Source organism: Anneissia japonica, unplaced genomic scaffold (genome assembly GCF_011630105.1).
Source record: "Anneissia japonica isolate Jap-2015-1 unplaced genomic scaffold, ASM1163010v1 scaffold287957_len1322810_cov207, whole genome shotgun sequence".
Taxonomy (NCBI): Eukaryota; Metazoa; Echinodermata; class Crinoidea; order Comatulida; family Comatulidae; genus Anneissia; species Anneissia japonica.
The window spans coordinates 987,867-1,007,419 of NW_022683022.1; the positions used below are offsets into that span (position 1 = coordinate 987,867).

Sequence of the window (19,553 nt, forward strand, 5' to 3'; positions counted from 1 at the left end):
CTTATGGCAGGCCTCAATCGTCTCATGGGCCCCAGACCCGTAGCCAGGTCATTTCAAGGGGGTTCTCTGGGCGTGGGATCCAGGGGCCATGCCTAAGGGCCACGGTGGGGTCGGGGCAGTTTTTTGTGTTTAATGGGTCTATATAATGTTATAAAAGCAGTTATGTTTTGAAAAAGATATATATGTAATAAAAAGGTTGTAATATAATATAATTGGAAAATATTTTCTGAGAATTGGCATGTTTACGGTAAATCACACCGAAAAACATTTTAAAAAAACCCTCATCGCATAATTAATACCATTTACTCTAGGTAGACGGCGACCGGTTTCGTTACCGGTTGGTACATTTCTTACAAACATTCAGCCAAAGGCCAGTGAAAGTTGAGACGGCAGCCGGGTTTTTATCGATGTTCCTATCGGCGTTGGTCCTTCCGCCTCTTATCGCTATAGATAGTGAAGTGTGACTCATCAACTGGGCCTAGGCCTAATGAATGAATAAGGTTTGTTTTGGTATCTGATTAACCAACGGATTTGAATTTTCTCTGGCATTAGCCGGTTCTCAGTCAGTGCCAAAGCAATGTCTGAAGCAAACCTTGCTCTGCAAACCTGTAAAATTATTGGTAAGTTAGATACTAGGCCTAGGCTAGCTAGAAGAAGCTAGGCCTAGGGCCTACAGTATTTTATTAATTTAAGGCCTAGCCTAGGCCTACTGTTTATCATGTGATTATTTTCTGGAAGTGATATATTTACGTTTTTATTATTGTAATTTAATTTACTACAATAGTAGTATGCAGCTCAATAAGTAAGAAGTAAACAATGGTTATGCATGTATTTTTAGTTACGAATAAAGTAACTTATTAAAGTAACTTTATTCAAACACATTTTCCCATGTCATCACTAACAAAAACAACATTGGCAGTTAATTTGAATGAAATACCACGATGTGCATTGTGCAGCATGTTCCTACAAAGTGTGGCTGCAGAGCATGGAATAAATATCTCCCTCTTATGTTGTGTTTGTGACGTGAGTACAGTGAAAAGAATACAAGACTTATTTCCAGCTCATTATCACATTAATTCAAAAGCCTATTTAATGATTGAAATACTTACAAATTATTACTGTAGTAAATTTAATTACGTTTAATAAGAATGGTAAAATTATAGTTAAATACGTATTTACGGACGTCAAACCGCAGTTTTTCTGTTAACTGTTACTGTAGATAGTAATTGTTATTGTCGTGATGGAATAATAGACAATAACTGGATTTGCGTCAGGAGAAACATGTATAGGTGTAATTTTGCCCTACCTGACGTGGAAATGTACCGAATACTCAGTACATTTGAAAACAACTGCGAAAAAAACTTAGTTCAGAAATAGTGAGTGATTTCACAAGTCTTAACAAAGACTTCACACCAGTGGCGGTATTTTATATATTTATAATATGGGTAGGCCCCTTAAATATTGTATGCTTATATTGTTTGTTGAACACGGGATATGGAGTTGGCTTACAGCTTACATATTCAAGACAAACTACTGTACTTAAAATGTTACTTCACCACCTTTCTCTGCATTCAGCGAGTGACTTCACAAGTCTTCATGAACAATGACGTCACACCGGGGCGGTATTTTACAGGATGATGCGGTTTACCATACCTTTAGCAAACGGAATATAAGATATGATACCGTATCCCTATCCACTGCATTTATCATTGTACAGTTTGTCTTAGGAAAAATTTTACTTACATCATTAGATTGGGCCAGGATGTTTTAAATTCATTAATTTTGTTTTGCAGCTGTCAATATAATTGAACAATCACCAAAGTCCAAAGTGTGAACATTATACAAACCTAAGCAAACAAACTCATACAGTACATATCAAAATATAAGCCACTATTCACATTACAGAAAATTATTATGACTCAGTTTGTATACAACAATTGGTGAAATGTATAATGGGACACAAAAGCCCAGTAAGAACAATAACATGGGCAGAGAGGAATGTTGTGGTTTTGAATACTGTTAGTTCTCCAATCACACTACAGAAACAACTCTTGACTAAATTAAACTGTGGCTTCAGTCCCACTGTAGTGACAATGTGCTCAATAGATTGATGATCAATATTTAGATCATGAATAAATTAATGTGTACAAGACAAGCTAAGCTAAGGTACCTGTTACTTTCATATTGGGCAATCCTGTCATAATGTTAACTTACAGTCTTTTGTGTAAATTAAGTTCTTGTTTGTTGGTTATTATGATGTGATTGATATTTGTGTATCTAATTGATTTTTGAGTGGTCCAATTGTACAGCCATGCTCCATATTATGATCTCTCTTTACTTCCAAATATTAATAACAACCATAACAGATTACCCAGATGAAATCGAACAGTTTGAATTTAACATTTTCCATTGTGAACCTTTTCAATTGATTTGATTTTAAAGTACAATTTAGTTTATAATGGAGAAAAAAAATTAACACAAGTAATTGTATTTTTACCATGCTCTTAATGACCTTTTTAAAGATCACACTTATTCAGTTTGTTCTTTGGCATGTTGTAACTGGATTATACCATTCTAATTGTGTTAACTTTATCCTTTGCAAAGTTCATAGAGCAAGAAATTTAATTGTGAAAGGAAGGGACAATACCAATAGTTCATATGCTGTCATTAGCTCAGGGAAGGAGAAATTCCAGACGGCAGTTGTTGACAAAACACTTTTTCCACAATGGAACGAGGAATGCTTGTTGTAAGTGCTAATTTAAATACTCTTTGAATTGTATTTTAATACGTTGGCCGAGTTTCATTTAAATGCATTGTAAAAACTAGTCTTATATAAGATCATTCTAAATATATATTATTATTTAATCTTAACTGGTGATTGTAACATGTAGTAATTATATTTCTTCATTCATTTTTGTAGAAACAAAACTTTTTTTCATTTGGCATTTTTGTTGGTGTGGACAAAATTTTTCTTAGAGCTTATCTTTTTATAGTGCACTACAGATTGTTAACAGCATCACATCCAGCATATTGTAATCATGGTACAAAAATATAGATTGATATTTTACTCACTATCTATATTTTACATTAAAACACCATTGGGTTGTTTTGTTCTGCTTTGTATTAATATTATATTTATATATTATACTGTATATAATAATAATAATAAAATATATTGTATTTCATTATATTTCAAAGGACTTTAAGGTAAAAATCAATCTTACTCTTAATATCAAAGGTAAAATAAGCATTAACATACTGTAAGGCAGATTAACAATGCACTAAAAACCTTGGTTTATTTCCGTGATATACTATATATCCCACAGGGAATATAGAATTTCCTCAGTTGGGCCTGTTCTATTCCAATCTGCCCAATCAGGTTCACCTTAGAAGCAAAAGGTATTTTGTATAATGTACCCCTGGAGTTACTGTATGTTTTTAGTTCCTGTTGCTAGAAGTGAAAAATTACAGTGTGGATGAGGGATCCAGAATGATTTAGTCAATAATATTGTAGACATATCCTGTACTATACATTTTTTCCCTCAGAACTGAATTTTAAAGCCTCATACCTAATTATAATAATTATGATAATAATTTAATCCAAAGAAACAGTGACTTGGTGGTTAATCCTACAGTACTCTAGTGGCCTATACCATCACTAGATTTTTGCAAATAAAATTTACAAATATGAACTGCAATCCTATAGCTCTGTCCACACCTAAACTACTACAAATTTATTTTCTTTTTTTTTTCATGTACAGTGTATGTATTGCAGGCCTACTATTTTGAACAGAAGCCTTATGCTATCTTGCAAAGAATCCCATGGGCTTTTTTCGAGGCTAGTTTTGCAAACTAAAGAGGGGGCTTCAATTCTAGATGGGCTTCTTCTCGAGGTTAACCCTTTGAGGTCGTGACCCGTTTCCAATACAAGATAATTTACTCTCACAGGATGCTAGGCCCGTAAACGGTACGGGATGATTTCTCCCCTTGTTTTAGAAATGCTGCCCTCTGTTACTGACTCTTTTACCTAAAAATTTCCCTAACGTCATAGTAACTGGACATAGTTTAGCAATTGTATGGAGGAAAAATCGGCAATTTTTTTCTGTCACTGAGTAATGTACAATTACATAAATATTGATTTCATAATAAATAAACCTGAATACGATTCTGAGGAGAGATATTTACTAGAAACTTCTAGCAGTGCAACAAGTAATGCTAGGCCCAGACATTTTTTGTGTCAGGATTTGTCATGTATAGACCCCCCTCTCATATTTCAATACCCATACCCCATTTGCTCTATTATTATAATTAGTATTTCATCAATTTACTAGTTTAGTGAAACATCCTAGGTTCAGTACTCCACCCTAGTTAGAAATAGGCTTATTTAAGTTCTAGGTCTAGGCTTACTTGCCCTCTATTGGAAGGGGGGCCTCAATGACATTTGTGACCTTGGGCATCAAAAATTCCTAATAAAGATGAAGCATAATTTTATTCAACCAAACACATTTTATTTCTGTAGAAACAACATATTCCATATAATATGTAACATTAATTAGCATAGGATTTTTTTAGTGACATTTACACTGGGTTTATGTAAAAAAGTACAGTTTTTACGCCACTAACTTGTAATTTTGGGGCACATGACCTTTCACCCGGTGTCATAAAAATGTATTATGAGTTTTTCCTAAATCTACTGTATAAAAAAAACCTTAATTTGCCCAGTGACCTAGGGTAGATCACTTGGGATTTAAAAGGGTTAAGCCCATTGGGTTTAAAATTCGAGGATTTACGGTATGAGGCTTAAGTACTTTCTTTAGTAAAGTAAATCAGTTTGTAGTTGTCTGTATTGTATGTAAAATTAGAATGGACTGGTATTATTGCATTTGTATATAAATCCTTTATACTTTTTTAATATAATTTTCAGAGCTAGATTGTATATGCATTCTTGTATTACTACAGTGCATGTGCTGTGTAATATTTAATTGCCACCAATTTAAAAGTTTGACTGCTGTATCCTTTGATTCAAACATTTATTATCATTATACTCTACAGTTTCTCATAAATATTTCCTGTTGTAATTCTGCAATTAGAAAAATGTAAGGTGAAAAAATACCAAATTGTAGAATTGTATTTCAATACTGTATGTGTGCTTTGTTATTGTTTTTCAGGCATGTTTACAAAGTAGGCTGCTCCGTAGAAGTTATAATCTACAACCGAGGACTCGTGCTTGATGACCTTATAGGTCAGGTCAGCATTCCATTGTCTTCCATCAAAGGAGATGGCAAAGCAGTACGCAGGTATTCTACTTGATAAAATATCAACTCAGATAAATTATTAATAAATATTTGACTTTTTACCGACATGTTATTTCATTAAAATTTTCTAATAATATATTCTAGTAATATAATAACTTTTGACTGTAAGTAAAAATGTTAAATATAATATGATAATACTTATCCTTAGAATAACCTTTATTATCATAACAATTGATGTATATTCAAACTTTATTCTAAAACTGCATTGCTGTATAAAATCTTGAAGTTTCTGTTGCAGTCTGATGTATGTTATAACTAACAAAAACATTATTAAAATAAATTTAACCAACATACTATCTGTTGTAGTTTCTTTAAGCTAATAATTAGGTCTTCATACTTATACCTAATTATAGTTGATATCATTATTATATTATTATTGATATGTCACAATATGACCAGGTAACCTCAAGAATGATTAGATTTCATAAATGGACTATTATTGATGAGTTGTTCGAAAGAGTTTATAATTTTTTTTATACCATTCCTGCTCAGTGCCTATTTTTAAAGATCTTCCATCAAATTTAGCTTTAGTATATGAAAATACAATGTTACCAGTGTAGTATTACATTTATATAAAAATGAAAGAGTATTCGTTAGTTAATGATTACACCAATATTCACTAACACAATAGATCATTTTTGACAGCTGGTACTAATTGGCATTGCAGATATTGAGACATTAAGGTAGCAACATGGTATTAATATTTAATTAGTTCTGTAAACATGTGATGTATGACATTTTTTATACAACATTGACTTTACAGTGATTCTAACCCAAATTTGCTGCTCAGCTGCATTTTAAGTCAATATACATACTTTTATTCTTAAACTGTTATAATTTTAAAGAGTATAGTGATTATATATAATAATTATATATAATAATATATAATTATTATATATACTATAGGTGATTATATATAATAACATGTGATGTATGACATTTTTTATACAACATTGACTTTACAGCGTTTCTAACCCAAATTTGCTGCTCAGCTGCATCAAGTCTATATACATCCTTTTATTCTTAAAATGTTATAATATTAAAGAGTATAGTGATAATATATAATAATTATATATAATAATATATAATTATTATATATAGGTGATTATATATAATAACATGTGATGTATGACATTTTATATACAACATTGACTTTACAGCGTTTCTAACCCAAATTTGCTGCTCAGCTGCATCAAGTCTATATACTTACTTTTATTCTTAAAATGTTATAATATTAAAGAGTATAGTGATAATATATAATAATTATAAATAATAATATATAATTATTATATATAGGTGATTATATATAATAACATGTGATGTATGACATTTTATATACAACATTGACTTTACAGCGTTTCTAACCCAAATTTGCTGCTCAGCTGCATCAAGTCTATATACTTACTTTTATTCTTAAAATGTTATAATATTAAAGAGTATAGTGATTATATATTATAATATATAATTATTATATATAGGTGATTATACTGTATATAATAATTATATTTAAAAATACAATGATATTGTACTGTGAATTTGAGTTATTTCTTTGCAGTTGGTACAAACTAGAAGGCAAGTCATCCAAGAGCAAAAAGGAAAGGGGAGATGTAGAGATAAGTATACAGGTAAAGGCGGGTCTGAATCCTTACACACCGGTACATAGCTGGAATATGGCCAAGATGAAAAAGTCAGGTGATGGCAAGGACGAGAAGACCTCAGTACAAAAGGATGACAAGGCCTCTGTCCATGGTAAGATAATACTATGAGGACGATGATGATGACAATGAATTAAATTTAATGAATTTTCTTAAGTCAAACTAGGCCAGTCATGTTTAATCAGATTTTTCTGGGGGATTTTTCCCCCATTACCTTTGTAATTAGGTACTGTCTTCCATATTTTCAATTCTGTAACACTGCATTAGGCAAGACCTATGCATTGTGGTGAGATGTAGAATGAAAATAACATATTTCTACTTCCTTATAGAACCCACTTAATAACTTTGTAGTGTGTTTGCTATTTTAGATTCCAGGAAGGAGAAGCGATCATCCACTAATGTTGTAAAACCGCAGGAGATGAAGCAGAGCCCATCATCACCAGAGTCCATTCCAACATCTGATCCGGTAAGTCTCCACAGGGGAGGTAGTTCCATATTGCATAAATATGCTTGGTCACAGCAGGAGATGGAGTAAATTTTCCTGTTAATGTATTTAGCAGATATTTTATTCATTTAATGACTCATTCAACAGATTTGTAGTCATAGGCTTGCTGTATTCTAGTTTCTTGTCCTTTTGAATTGTTATTCAAATAAAAATGCTTCAATTATTGATTAGTGAATACATTTGTAGGAGTTTTTAACATTTGACCTTCAATATGCATCGGATTTGCCATGGGGACTTATATTCTTTATTTACTGTGTAATTTATTGTAAGATTAGTATACGGTTTATGGCTGAAGCAGCTAACTACCCGCTATCCGTACTGTAAATCATTAAGGCGTTCATGTAATTTGATTTTCATAGTGTAATTCAATATTTGTAACCAATTTCCTTTCTGTTAAGACAACTCATTTTCCTGTTACATTACTTGAAATTTTCCATTTGTTTTATTTTATTAGAGTTTTGTGAGAAAAGCACCATTATATGGATCCACAAATGACCTGAATAAGATGCCAACAAAGACTCCTCCAACTCAACGACGACGGCTTGCAAAGTATGCTCCCGCTCACCGCAGACTCAACGTGCCATATGCTAATATAGATCCCAACACAAGTAGTCCAGGCAAATCAAGATCAAGAAACCCCTTCAATTTAGATGCTAACAACTCATCGCAGACAGAATCAAGCAAGACGGAAGAGGATTCTGGTGGTATGGATAGACGAAGGCCATCTTTAGATGTTAATATTTTTAGAAGTTACCAGACTTTACCTCACCATAAATTAAGAAGTGTCAATGAAGGCTCTGAGAAAAAGCCTGTGCAGAGAGATGGTATGCTCTACTAACATTGTTTAAAGCATTTCTTCTGAGTGCACCTCCATACCTTAATCATCTTACTCACTATTTGCCCACTTGTCACCTTAAGTCTTCTCCGCAAAAAATCTTCACACTGTTCCGAAATTCCACACATGAACGTATGGCCAAAGAACACTTAATCTGTGCCTCTCATCTTTGGAACAAACTAACTTCTTGCATTTCCATTAGGTCATCTACTTATGTTATCACATGCTCTTAAAACTCATTCTTCTTGGAATTGGTGCATTAGAAGTTTTAATTATGATTAAGTTGATTGAATTGAAGAAACAGATTAAAAAATGAATAAAACAGATTAAAAAATGAATACTTTAATCCTGTTCTTTTTTTTTTCAGTTCTGTATATTACATTGTTTCTCAATGATTAAATACAAAATTTTCACTTTTTGTTTTAGTTAAGTTCCGGCACTCCTTCCATAGCTCAGCTCAAATGCCATCAGGTGCAGTCCTATCCATTCCTGCCAAAAGCCATCAAGAACCTCCTCAAGAACCTCCACAAGACCCTCAACCAGAACCAGAGAAAACATCAACTGTACCTTCAGATAAGCCCCATATACCAGATTCTCCAAGCAAAATACCACCTGTGAAACCTCCCAGGCACTCACCCTCAAAGGCACCTCCAGCTGAAACAAAGACATCCATCCAATCAAAGCCAGGTGCTCAGTCACAGATAAAGTCAGCCAGACTTACAGCAGATTCTACAGATTCTGGTGTTATACCATCGAAAGTGGGAACTAAGAAAGCTGCAGTTGATCCACCATCACCAAAAGACACAACTGCTGTAGAGTCATCCAGAACACCATCACCAATTGAACCTAAGCCGGTGATTATAAACATTGATGATAGCGTTGGTTCTGGATATGTTGCGCCAACACGACCGAACCGCAAGCCTAAAGCAATGTCAACGCCTATGGCAAGGTTTGCTAATATGTCAAAAGAGGTACAGTAATGCATTTGTTTACTTACAGTCTTATGTGTTCTTGTGATATTGGTTGATATTATGCCTGTTAAAAATGTCAACATCCTGAATCCACCATCTATTTTTTGGTTGGTAAGCTCTGTCTAGACTATCAAGTTTCCTTTGACGTGAAACTCGTATGTCCATATATGTTCATGATGTGCCTATATATGGTAATGGTGTGATGTCATCATGACCATATATAGGCATGTCACATGTTTTTGTGAAATATAGTTTGATACTGTGGACATGGCTTTAGAGAATGCAACTTGAGCATCATCATAATTATCAGATGCTTTCATGTTCATCACATCAACTGTGAGAACTGCAATTTACAAAGTTCTTTGAAGACTGGAGTGGATTTAAAAAACTTAGTGGTCAAGATGCTTGCCTTCTAATACTAGGGCCTGGGTTCAAATCCTGTGACAGCACTCCACTTCCTAAGCCTCATAAAGAGACTTCGCTGATTAAAGCATCATGTTATTTCATTTTTCTTAAGAGGGTCCCTGAATATCAGCTGACCTAGGATATGCTGGAAGGGTAACCCTTTATAAATATGGTAATACAGTACAAAAAAAAACAAAGCAAACAAAGCTCTTCCGCAAGTTGTTAAACTAACATTAAGTGACTTTAATGAAAGTTCAGATGACAGAGTAAGATACTGTACTAGATTATACATATAAACAGTATTATATTCTATGTGTTAAGTCCCCCACAAGTTGCAATTATTGTCTTAAAACAGATGTCTCTTTTGTGAATAAATCTGTATTGATAACAAAGATGCATTCCATCACTAACATCAAGCACTGGTAAACTCTCAGGCAACCAACAGAATACTGTACATGACTGGAAATATTTTAATAAAATTTTCTTCCCTGGTTTTAGCATTCTCTTGTAATCCCAAGTTTAAAGAGGATTATCCATAAACTGAACATGCATTCAGTATATTTAAGTGCTATCCAGATTATCAAATTTTCTTTGACAAGAGACTATGATATGCCTAAGTGTAATCATGATGTGATGTCAGCATAACCATATTTTGAGCATGTCACCTGTCTTTGTCTTATTACTCTTCACATTATACATTTTCTATAAGCATTTGAGATGAAAGTAATGATTCCAATCTGGATCTTGATAATGATACTGTCCAACACTCCAACAAAGTCAACTGATTTATCATTTTTAGGATTTTTTATATTTTTATAATATGCATTACACATTTGATGTACTGAAATAATGTTTAAATTTATGATCTTTCAGGATCTTGCTGGCAAAATCTTGGATCTTGAAGAGCAGTTGCACCAACAGTCAACAGTAATGCGTGAAACACAAGAATACCTCAACACTCTGTTACTTCGCGTGATTGTGCAGAATCCAGGACTTTTAAACAGGGACCTGGATATAGATTATTAGACCTCATGAAAGAACATATATCAAATAGCTATTTTTAAAGCAAGGAATTAATATTATAATGATAACAAAATATTTAAAAGTTCGAAAGGTTTTTTATGGTGAACGAATGACTTGGAATTTGTTGTAGTCCACAAAAGCCATCTGTAAGGCTAAATATAAGGAATGGAACAATTTGAAACAGTAAGCTATTGTTACACCATCAAGAGGTAATTTTGAAGATATCCTTTAATATGGATATGCTGCATTGCACACATTAAAATAGAAGCAATAATAATTAACAACCAAATGACAAAACTTTACATATTTTAATAACATGAATTGTATAAATGCTAAAAAATCAACAACTATAGAATGTGTATTGTATTTTAAATGGTTTTTTTTTATAGTTGCATGTATGTTTATTATATTTTTGTTATAAACGACATTACTGATACTAGATAGAGATAGACCAAAATATTAATTTTCTTTTTCTTTTTTCCCCTTGCTTTTGTATTCATATATTCATCTATTTTACAATTATTTATGTTCAGTCACAGAAGTCCAGATATAATATTCAAAGGAAAGGTGTGTTTTGTGAATTTGTCCTTTTTTATCATTCTGTGTAACCCACTATATGATATTCTTGCCAGTTTTGTCATTTTATCCCTTAGGGTATGTGTTTTATCTGAATCCTTGACTTCTGTTTCAATTAGGTGAGACATGTATTGATTTGTAAAAAACATTTTTGAAAGAGAAAGTTAAAAAAATAAACATTAACCATGGTTATACCAACATGAAGGGGTGTGTTTCAAGGCTCTTGTTGACAGGCAGCCTCCACAGCCTATTGTCACTCATTCATGCCTGTGATTATGAATATTCTAATTTGAAATTAACTAATTCAAATGAGCCAATGTGGAAAATCTCTGTTATTTGATTGGTTAATTGATAGCCTGTACAACTTCATACGTTCTGTGACGTGAGCACTAGCCAATTATCCTAATGTTTCCATGTCAATTATGAATTTTTATATGAAATTGTTATGTTAGTATGTTTCTCAAATTTACTCTGTTTTTTAGTAACCAAAATAATCAAGAGGTGAAAACATTAAAAGAAAATTTAATTTAGTATTTTTCTCTCAAGAAACTGGGTCTGTGAAATACCTTTATAGGATAACAGAGTGTTACAAGTGATGTATAATATATGTAACATTTTTTTATTGTTATACTTATTTTATGAGGCTTAATCCCTGTTGTTCACTTACTACAAGCTTTCTGTTATTGTTTCACAATTAAGTATGCTTGTAATTATTAAGGAAATATACTTTTATTTTTTGCACATATATGTTAGTATACATATATTATAATATGATGTCAATTATATAGCTTTTCTGATATGTAATATATTATTTTAATGCTATTTTCACTGCGTCCCAATGCCCTTCACATTAATAAGTATTTTCAGTGGTGCAGGAAGATTGTGGTACTGTTTCTATGCCTCAAGCCCTGTCTCGACTATCAGGTTTATTTGACAAAAACATGTGACATGTCTGATGGTCATGCAACATGTCTGATGGTCATACAACATGTGACATGTCTGATGGTCATACAACATGTGACATGTCTGATGGTCATACAACATGTGACATGTCTGATGGTCATACAACATGTAACATGTCTGATGGTCATACAACATGTGACATGTCTGATGGTCATACAACATGTGACATGTCAGATGGTCATACAACATGTGACATGTCTGATGGTCATACAACATGTGACATGTCTGATGGTCATACAACATGCGACATGTCTGATGGTCATACAACATGCGACATGTCTGATGGTCATACAACATGCGACATGTCTGATGGTCATACAACATGCGACATGTCTGATGGTCATACAACATGTGACATGTCTGATGGTCATACAACATGTGACATGTCTGATGGTCATACAACAGATTTTTGTCAAATAAGGTTTGGTAGTCAGGACAGGGCTTTAAAATATACATACTAAAAAATGTTGATTGTATAAACAGGTCTTTAAAATTGGTAGGTGAAGTTATGTCAACATTGTATATAATAGCCTATTCTGTTGACCCTCTATCCCCCCCCCCACCCCTGCACAATCTTACTGTTGTATTTGTGAATGTGGATGCCACCTAATTCCTAAATATTTTTATATGCATTCATTGATATGCAGTGTCTAATTAACATCGGGTGCTTCTATATAGATCCATTCTATTTCATTATTTAGTGTTGTATTGTATATATTTATTAATGTTATATTTTTGTACCAAACATCCATAAAATATTATATAAAGACTCATATTTAATGTAGTGGCCTGGTAGCTGAGGTCGTTACCTTGACAACCCAGGATCCTGGTGTTCAGTTGCTGCGCATACCAGGTTCTAACTCAATTATATATTTTCTCTTTTCAAAGCTTTGTAAAATCAAGACATATGACTGTGTTGATTGTTGTCAGACTTGGATTAATGCACATTATCAGATATGCAACACTGTATATAACAGTCTAATGAAACTTTATCAGTGGAATCCGTAGACCATAAATCTGATATACAGTAATACACAGTCTGATGATGTGTGTTTGGCTTTACAAATACTGTAGCTGTTCTGAAATAGATGCAAGATCATTATTACACTGTCTTATAGTTTCTTGCTTATACTGCTATAATACTGTATAAAGTAAATAACAGCAGCACTTTTGAGACTAACAATATATTATTTATTCTCTAGCTTTCGTCCACACAGTGGACTTCATCAGTCTCCTGATGAAGTCCACAGTTAAATTATATATTGTTAGTCTCAAAAGTGCTGCTGTTATTCACTTTATTCTGTTTTATACTGTACAGACTAATGAGGCTATACTTTTTATTCATCATGCTATAATACTGTATGTGCTTTTTACAAAACTGTGGCCTTTAATTCAATAATGTATTATGATGTACCTGTTATACCAAGGTTGATTTGATAATTTAGTGATATAATGCTATAAAAGATACCTTTGAAAACAACCCTACTGTGCCTTGATATTGAACTTAAGGGGTGCAATTATAATAACCGTATGTTACTTTGTATATCATATGTAGACGTAATTTTAATAGACAATTATTATACCCTCAATTGCTTATTTTAATCAGTTTTAAGCTACTTACACCACACGTAATTGTGTAAGTGGTTTGAAAACGGTTTTTAAAACGTAATCTTATTTATTATGAGTAGAAGCTGTATTCACATCTGCGCACAACAAACCTAAACTTGCCGAAGATAGTTACAAGTGGAAACTGTAACACTAATGTTTTATGATGAGAAGGGGTGAACTTTTTTTTACAAATTTAAGATATTGCTTAAAATTGGTCTGAGCAATGGCTCTTGTACTACTTTAGATGTTAATTTTAAATATTGCTCCACCCCCACCCTACTTTTTTTCTCAAGTTTTGTTTATCCATTATTTGTCTTTCACATAATTATAATAAGAAATTAATCAACTTTGTAATGTAAAATGTAACACGGAATATAAATTTGCATCTGGATCAATTTTAACCAAAATAATTATCTGAATGTTTTTATATTATTTAAATTTTAATAAGTGGGATTATTGTGTTTTGAATCAAACTCTAAGCCTTCTTGTGGAAATGTCTTATCCTGAGCAAATGCCACTTTATATTCATAGGTCATATAATTCACAAACTGATAATTAGGCCTATATAAAGTATATTCATATATTACAGATAAGATTGGTAAACATTAGTGCTTAAATACATCATGAATTATACGGAATATGTTTCATGTGTATCTATACAGTATTTATTTGTAATGGTATTCATCGTATTCCCTGTATTAAGTGGAAAAGAGTTATAATTTTGTAGTACACAAATTGAGAGGATATGAATATTTTTTACTTGCATCAGAATATTTTTAAGCGACTCATTAAAATGAAAGGCATAGAGTGAAGTAAACTGGTTTCCAATTCTTGTTTATTTCATAATTTCTAAATTGTTAAGCAATAATAATGTTAGTCTTATTTAGTGGCCAACAAGGCCTCAAATCACTTCACCTTATTACACGTACATTCATTTGGACATTATGGAACACACACAGCTTCATGTGCAGAATTGATAGGCCTTATGGTACAGAATAGTGATCTACAAACCATCTTGGTATGGCGATATACTTGAATGTAAAGCTCATACAAAATCGTCTCGCACAAAAAGATGCCAAAAAATAGGGGGGGGGGGGTTTAGGGGGGGGGAATTTAAGCCGAGACTTGAAGACATTCAAAGAGAGTCTCCCACAATCTAAGGTAGTTGGTTCTAAAGCTTCGGAGCAGCAATAATAAATGAATGATCGCGCGCCACAAAGTTTAAGGTGACCAATAGGACAGTTGAGAACTGTAGGTGAAGATGTAGACCGAGTGTGATTGCAAACAGTAGAACGTAGTAAAATTGAAATGGAAATGGTGGGGTGCGGTGTGAATATGTAGTGACTTGTATACAGTTAACAAGATCTTGAAGTTAATTGTCAGCACTTGAAATTGATTTGATATTTGAAAACTATTTAGACCTATTATAGTACTGTAATTCGTGTGTTGTGGTTAGCTTGCCCATATTTTATCGTAGAACAATCTGTAGAGTAACTAATAAAAGGATTTCGAAGGGACATCCTAAGGGATGTTAGAATCTTTTCCATGCGGTAAAGGTAAGTTTTAAGCAACAGGTGGGCAAAGTGCGGTACGTCAGCGATTTTTTTGCGGCCCGTGACAATGAAATAAAACCCTATCGCGGCCCGCAAATCAAAATTGTCTAGAAAAACACCTTGTTTTTTACGGTCCGACACAAATCGTATGTAAAAAGTAACATTGAAACTGAGAATAAAGTGATGAAAAGCAGTGGTTGGAGGTTTTTGAAAGCTCACTGCTAACATCGAAGTCTGGGTGCGGCCCTCGGTGTTAAATCAAAAATTCACTTTGGCCCTCCGACCGATTTTTATGCCCACCCCTGTTTTAAGCCAATGTTATAAGACAAAATTCATTAAACAAAGTAGGCTTAGAAGTAGACTTAAATAATATCTATTTCTGTTTATTATCTTTAAGTAAAGTACAGGTATACATTTACATAATTCACCAGTTAATATCGTATTTGATCAAGCATTTTTAAATGATCAAGTCTGCTTGTTACGTCATTCATTCGAGTAACTATATTGGCCAATAAGCGATCTCCAATTCTTCTAAGCATCAAAAGTTATAGGCATCATTGAGACAACTGGAAAGAAAAAGAAATCATTGTACAGTACATACCTATGATGAAAATACTGGTATAGGCCTGGCCTAATAGAAATCGGACAAATCAGTAACTTCATATGGCATTATGTGCAAGAACGTTTTATTTATTTTACTGTTTGCAATAGCTGGGGATTTATCTCCTAGGAAATTCATGAATGCGTTCCAGTCACGTCGGTTATAGTTCCCTAATGGCGATACCATCAAATCTCTCAGCATATTATAGCAAGTATCTGTGTAATCATTTGGATGTGGTTGAAAGCCATCCATTACAAGTCGTCGATTGACAAACAATCTACAATCTGTAATCAATAGAGTACAACAATTATATAGCTTTTAATATCACCATATTATTGTATTAGGCCGGTATTAATTATTATTATTATTATTATTATTATTATTATTAATATTAATATTAATATTATTAATATTATTATTGTTGCTGCTGCTGCTGCTGCTGCAGTTGCCGTCGCCGTCGTCGTCGCCGTCTTCGTCGTCGTCGTCGTCGACGATATTAATGTTGTTGTTGTCATTGTTGTTGTTGTCATTGTTGTTGTTGTCATTGTTGTTGTTGTCATTGTTGTTGTTGTCATTGTTGTTGTTGTCATTGTTGTTTTTGTCATTGTTGTTGTCATTGTTGTTGTTGTCATTGTTGTTGTTGTCATTGTTGTTGTTGTCATTGTTGTTGTTGTCATTGTTGTTGTTGTTATTGTTCTTGTTATTGTTGTTGTTGTTATTGTTGTTGTTGTTGTTATTGTTGTTATTGTTATTGTTATTGTTGTTGTTATTATTATTATTATTATTGTTATTATTTCAGACCTACCAAGTCTCAGCGCCTCTTCTCACGCTCACCCGCCCAACAATCATTTTCTCACGCCGGCAAAAAAAAACAAAAAAACACAAAACAAAACAAATACACTGCTGTGCCGGGAGGTAGAGTATCTCGTTAGAAAATCGATGAAGTATTGATTTAAAACAATGTCGTGTATTTTATTTCTTGGAGTTCCTCGATTGTTTGAACTTTCTCACGCCCAGATAACTTACAAACTTGGCATCTCTGCTATTATTATTATTATTATTATTATTATTATTATTATTATTATTATTAATAGGTCTACTACTAGGTAGACTAGCCTAGGCCCCCTATACTAGGCTGGCCTGAAAGTAGTACTACTACTATTACTAGGCCTAGGCTAGGCCTAGGCCTATGCCTGGTGTTACTAAAAAGTAACTTACGTGAATACAATGTGAATGTCATCCTTCCAACCTACCTGCATCGCTCAAAAAAGTTGCTGCTACCAATAACGGATCCTGGGTGGTCGATATAGCGGCAGCCCTACTCTGTCGAATAAGTGCCATTGTGGTCAATGCAACACAAATGAAATTCATAATATTCCTAAACATTATACTGAACAGTCAGTTCTTTATTACTGAAATTAAACAGAACTAGCCTATCCCACCCTAGCTTCCTAAAACAGTAACATAATATTATTCAAAATCACATTGCAGTTTTAGAACACTGCGCATTTTGTGCGCGGGCGTGCGTAGGCCTACACGAGCGTAGTGGCAACAAATGCGGCCCCGCTGACACGCAGAGCCAAAAGTGTACCATCTTTGATTCTTTTAAATTTTAGTACAAGAACTCTAATAATGCATATATACCTTATTTATTGGAATACTAAACAGGCGAGACTTTTTTGTATACTTTGTTTCGCGAACTTATTTTTTAAAGATCGTCAAAGGAGGTGCGGAAAAACAATAAAAATAAAATTTTGTTTTCTTCTTTAGCAAATAATTTTGCCAAAACATCCAAACGGAGTAGAAAATGAAAATAAAATTTTATTGGTGAATAATGAAAACAGTGTAGTAATGAGATGGTTAAATGCTTTACATTTAAAGGAATATACATATTTTAGGCCCATATTTGGATATTCCAAGGTAGCAGGGAGCGTAATAAAAATAAAGTGAAACTGTCATTTTGGTTTTTTTTTCGGAAATTTCCATGTTTTTTTGTGGCGGCGGTTGCACTAATTGGCCAAAAATAAAATTTCATTTTTATTCGAAATGATCATTATTGGCGGTCGTCGGGTTTTCTAAATAGGGTATAAAAAACCCCCGCCTTTGAATAAACGCCCCTCGAATTAACGGTTCCCCCCCCCCCAGTCAAAATGGACGCAACATCATTCTCAACCCATTCTATTAATGTTCTACTCCAGTAGATTATATTTTTTCTAACCTCGTTGAAATCAGTAAGTCTTTATGGCACGCATAAGTTCCATAACCCATTTTGACGGTAATTAACCTATGTGACATTTACAGTGCAATTAAGCGGGGCGTTTATTTAAGTAGGGCTATATGTGGCAAAGACAAGCCAAACCAGTCACTTCTCGCAACAAAAAAAAATGTTTATTAACACAATGTAAAAGAGTAAAATGAAAGTTATATAATGGTTAAAACAATCATTTAAATCCGACATTTCGTTATGAAGATACAAGAGTTTAAACATACAACTGTTTAAAGAACGGTATTTTGAGAAATCAGTCTTTAAAGTTTTCTATTTAAGTAATTTCGCAGAAATCATCAACAAATCGTTAAATAATTTTGTTTTAATTTGGAAAATATTAACATAGCATGATGTATATGTATAATTATAAAGGTTAGTTTAGTGCAATAAAATAGATTTCAAAAATGTTGATATTCCAGCATGTTTATGTAGTAGGCCTATCAACCAAGTTCAGTTTTCTTAATGTTTTTCAAATGTTTAATTTTTCTCAATTGCTCAACCAATTTATTAATTACATGATCATTAAGTGCAGAGGAGACAGGCAGCCTACAGGCAGTCATCGAGTATAAAACAGTAGTTTTAAATCGGAAATGAGAAAAATTATTATTTTTTTAATGATAGTTATCATTTTCAGGAATGTCAAATTTTTAAAAATCTATTGCACTAAACTAACCTTATATATCTATAGGCCTACATCATGCTATTCTGTTATTTTCCCCATTTTCAATGTTAAAACAACACTTTTTAAGGATTTGATGATAGTTTCTGCATGGAAAATGCCCAAAACATGAACTTTGAAGGCTGATTTCGTATATATTGTTCTTTAAAAAGCTGCATGTCCCTTGTAACTTCATAAGAAAATGTCGGATTTGAATGACTTTTTTTTTTTACCATTTTTATAGCTCTTATTTTACTCTTTAACCCTGTATTAATAACTCAAAATCGAATTTTGCAACGAGTGACTGGTTTGGCTTGTCTTTGCCACAATTCATCTTTTAACTAAAATCACCAAAGCTCTGGTTAAATTATCGCCCTCAACGGTGCGTCACGCTCTAATTTTAGTTTACTCACTCTTTATTGCACTTAGTGCGCGCCATACCTAATTTAATTGGCATCCCATACTCGATTTCTTTTATTCTGTCTCTAAATTGCTCTAAATCTCTAAATCAAAGATCTTATAAACACAAGATAGCGTTCTCCGCGATTTACGCGTAACAAATAGAAGCGTCGGTCAAGGTTCAAAAGTTTCCCATTTAGCAAGAGGGCGTCATTCATGC

General features: G+C 33.1%; 1 protein-coding gene across 1 annotated transcript; it reads left to right on the forward strand.

Annotated features, from left to right (window-relative positions):
* Window positions 1-417: 417 nt before the first annotated feature.
* LOC117121712 (rab11 family-interacting protein 2-like) lies at window positions 418-14,673 on the forward strand. Its single transcript, XM_033267035.1, has 8 exons — window positions 418-620; window positions 2,605-2,746; window positions 5,169-5,297; window positions 6,871-7,064; window positions 7,339-7,436; window positions 7,930-8,299; window positions 8,737-9,281; window positions 10,560-14,673. The coding sequence occupies exons 1-8, from the start codon at window positions 578-580 to the stop codon at window positions 10,710-10,712; spliced, it is 1,674 nt and encodes a 557-aa protein (XP_033122926.1). The 5' UTR covers window positions 418-577; the 3' UTR covers window positions 10,713-14,673.
* Window positions 14,674-19,553: the final 4,880 nt, after the last annotated feature.